Here is a 3,216-nt window from a genome sequence, read left to right as displayed (position 1 = left end):
TGAAAAAGAAGAGAGAGAAAACAAAACCAAAGCCTACCCTCCCACCTCCCCTGAAGAAATTAAACACAACCCATTATCAACAAAGCAAATCTCTCCCAGCAAAGTAATTCCCACCTAGACATAAAAATAAAAATTTTAAAAAATCCAATGAGAATATTCATGCAACTATGTCTTAAATAAAATCTTTACAATTTTTTCCACTGTAAAAGTACGATCTCTACTGCCTATTGATCACACAAAAAAAAAAAACTGGCGAAATGGCACTTTTTATTATACTGTATTTTGTATATAGAAGGTTTGATACGAAGGGACTTATCAGGTAAGAGGGATGATGGTGTGAACTAGACGTTGCTTCCAGTCGGGGGCTGGAGCGTCCCTGGGGTGCGTTGTATCCATGCGACCTTGCAGGGCTTTTGGTTCCTTTTTTTTTTTTTTTTGTCCTTTTGTCTGTTTGTTTCGGAGTCGGAGTCATTTATTTACATTACATTCATGCCTTCGTGCAACTTTCCACTCCTGCTTTGCCGTCAGGAGGAGGCCAACACCAGTCCTCTGCTCCCCTCATTTTCCCGGCCTCTTGAAAAGGGGTCGGTCCACAAGGGAAGAGGGCAAAAAAGCAAATCAAACCCCAACACAATTGAACAAAAGCCCAACAAAACCAGGAGCCGTGTTTCGCCCTGCCGGACCGAAGGAAGCTGTTCCTCGTCTGTCTGTCGCTGCTCCGGCCACGCACGGGCGGGGGATGCGCGCACCGCGCCGGGCTGCGCAGCGCTGCAGGGATGCGCTCCGGCGCCGAGCTCCCCCCGCCGCTCACTGGGCCTCGGCGCTTGCTATCGGGGTCGTGAGGAAGGGCGTGCGGGTGTCTGTGTGTTTCGCTTCTCACAAAAGGTAGTAGCGGAGGTGCAGAGCTGTCCCCGGCCGGCGCATGAAGGGCAGGTCCCGGGGGGCGGCCGCCCCCGCCCCGCCAGCCGCCTCAGTCCGACAGGGAGTGGGAGCCGCAGTCGTACACCCTGTGGGCCCCGTCGGCGCTGTAGGGCCCGTTGTGCCAGTAGGACGAGTCGCAGACCGTCTGCAAGGAGTTGATTTCAGATGCAGAGGAGTTGGCGTCCCTCCTCTTGGAGCGCTTTCTGTTCCTCAGGATGAAAACGAGCATGCCAACCACTGTGAAGGCAGAGGTCACAAAAACCAGCAGAAGCCCTGGCACTAGCACCGAAATAGAGACCCGACTGGTCTCCAAGTAGGAGTTGGAGTGAGTACCTGTCTCTGTCAACCCGGTGCTGTTTTTGTTAGTAGAAGTTAATGTGGGAGAGATTTTTAACTGAGGGCAAATCACATCGTTGGAGAGAGACTCGAAATCCTCCTTGAAGAAATCTTCAGGGGACTCACACCTCAGGTCACTCATAATCACCTTGGGGCGCAGCATCTCTGCCCACTGTTTGAAAGGCACGATAGGGCAAGTACAGTCCCATGGGTTGCCGTGCAGGTCGATCTGGGTGATGGAGGTGAGCTGGTCCAGCACCCCCGCCACCGGGAGGTACATGAAATAATTGTTGTGTATGCTCAGCTTGGAAAGTGAGACCCCAGCGAACACGTCTACTGGGAGAGACCTCAGCAGGTTGTTGTTGAGGATGAGGACTCTCAGTTTGGGCATCGCATTGAAGGTACCAGGCATAATCATCTGGATCCCATTAAACTCCACATTCAGATACTCCAGGTTTTGCAGCCCAGTGAATTTCTCCCGGGACAGGGTGTCTAAGTAATTGCTATCCATGTAGAGCCATCGGAGATCAAAGAGGTTCTTGAAGGTGTTGTTCTCAACGGTGGCAATATTGTTGTTGCCCAGATCGAGTAAATTAAGTTTTCGGTAATCCAGAAAGTGGGATTTCCTGATGGTGTGTATTTTGTTGTCTCTCAGAAACAGCTCCTGCACGTTGGAGGGCTTGGGCTTCAAATCCACCAAGCTGCTCACATTTCTATCATTGCAATTAACCTTTAAACCTGAGCCAGGGATCTGATCACAGCTGCAGATGTGCGGGCAGGAAAAGGTGGCTGGTAGTTTGCTCTTCGCACTCACTGTCGACACAGCAGCAGTGGGTTTGGTCTTGATTTGCCAGTTGACAGGAATCTTTGTACCTCCGTTTGGAGCAGATCCTGGCGTGGCAGGGTCTTCTTTGCCATGTATTTTAAAGGGGGTTGGAATGGGACCAGGATCGCAGGTTTCTTCTTCGGCAGGGGGAGCAGCTAGGCTGGAATCTACTCTGTTCTTTTTACACAGCTCCTGCTCTGTGGTCTCATTTAAATCTTTGCCCTGCAACCTAGTGGGAGCTTCACAAATCACTCTGCCGATCAAAGCGTTTTTAGGTATGTTTTCCAGCCATTCTTTCAACGACAGCAGATCGCAAGTGCAGTCCCAGGGGTTATCCTCTAGCAGGATTTCAGCAATGCCTGGGATCTGCTCCAGGACCTCCTCGTAAGGCAAGGTTTTAAGACGGTTTCCCCGGAGGTCGAGGTGGGTGATCGGCACATATTGAAACACGTTGGGGGGCAAGGTGCTGATGAGATTGTCATTTAAAATCAGCACCTCTAGCTTGTTTAAGTCCCTAAATGCTCCCGGGTCAATATCCCGCAACAGATTAAAATCTGCCTGGAGGTATTCCAGATCGTCCAGCCCCAGGAAAGTCTGCTTCCTGAACGATTTGATCTTGTTGTTGTTTATGTGCAAGCGTTTCACCAGCTGCAGCCCAAGGAAAGCCCCAGGAACAATCTCATGCAAACCGTTGTTTTCCATGTGCAAACTGACCGCATTGTAAAAGTTAGCAAACTCATTAGGGAAAAGTCGAGTCAGGGAATTGCCATGCAGGAATAAATGGTAAAATTGGGAAGTTGGGGCTGTGAAATGTTGCAGGCTGGTAAATCCCTTTTTCTCACAGTCTACGTGCAAATCCCCTTCTATCTCGTTGCAGGCACAGATCTTCTCTTTGCAAACGTCCCCTGTAACGTTTCCAGCAGCAAAACAAAGAGACGTCTCCAGCAACAGAATCCAAAGCAGCATTTTTAAACCGAGCAATTCATTCCCGATCTCATCACAAAGTAACAGCAACCATCCTCCTCACACGGAAAGCAATTCCAGTTCATTCAATACATTAAATGTCCGAACCACCAGCGAAGGGGGAGGAAAAAAATGTGTGGGGGGGAGCAGGGAGGGTCGGCGGAGGGGGG

At 50.2% G+C, this 3,216-nt stretch overlaps 1 protein-coding gene across 1 annotated transcript; it reads right to left on the bottom strand.

The window, feature by feature from the left end:
- Positions 1-421: 421 nt before the first annotated feature.
- Positions 422-3,210, bottom strand: SLITRK1 (SLIT and NTRK like family member 1). The gene has a single exon (XM_005421109.2). It carries the CDS (start codon positions 3,047-3,049, stop codon positions 971-973), a length of 2,079 nt encoding a protein of 692 aa, XP_005421166.1. The 5' UTR covers positions 3,050-3,210; the 3' UTR covers positions 422-970.
- Positions 3,211-3,216: the final 6 nt, after the last annotated feature.

The sequence above is a fragment of the Geospiza fortis genome, unplaced genomic scaffold (assembly GCF_000277835.1).
Source record: "Geospiza fortis unplaced genomic scaffold, GeoFor_1.0 scaffold45, whole genome shotgun sequence".
Classification (NCBI taxonomy): domain Eukaryota; kingdom Metazoa; phylum Chordata; class Aves; order Passeriformes; family Thraupidae; genus Geospiza; species Geospiza fortis.
This window is presented reverse-complemented; position numbering and strand designations above follow the sequence as displayed.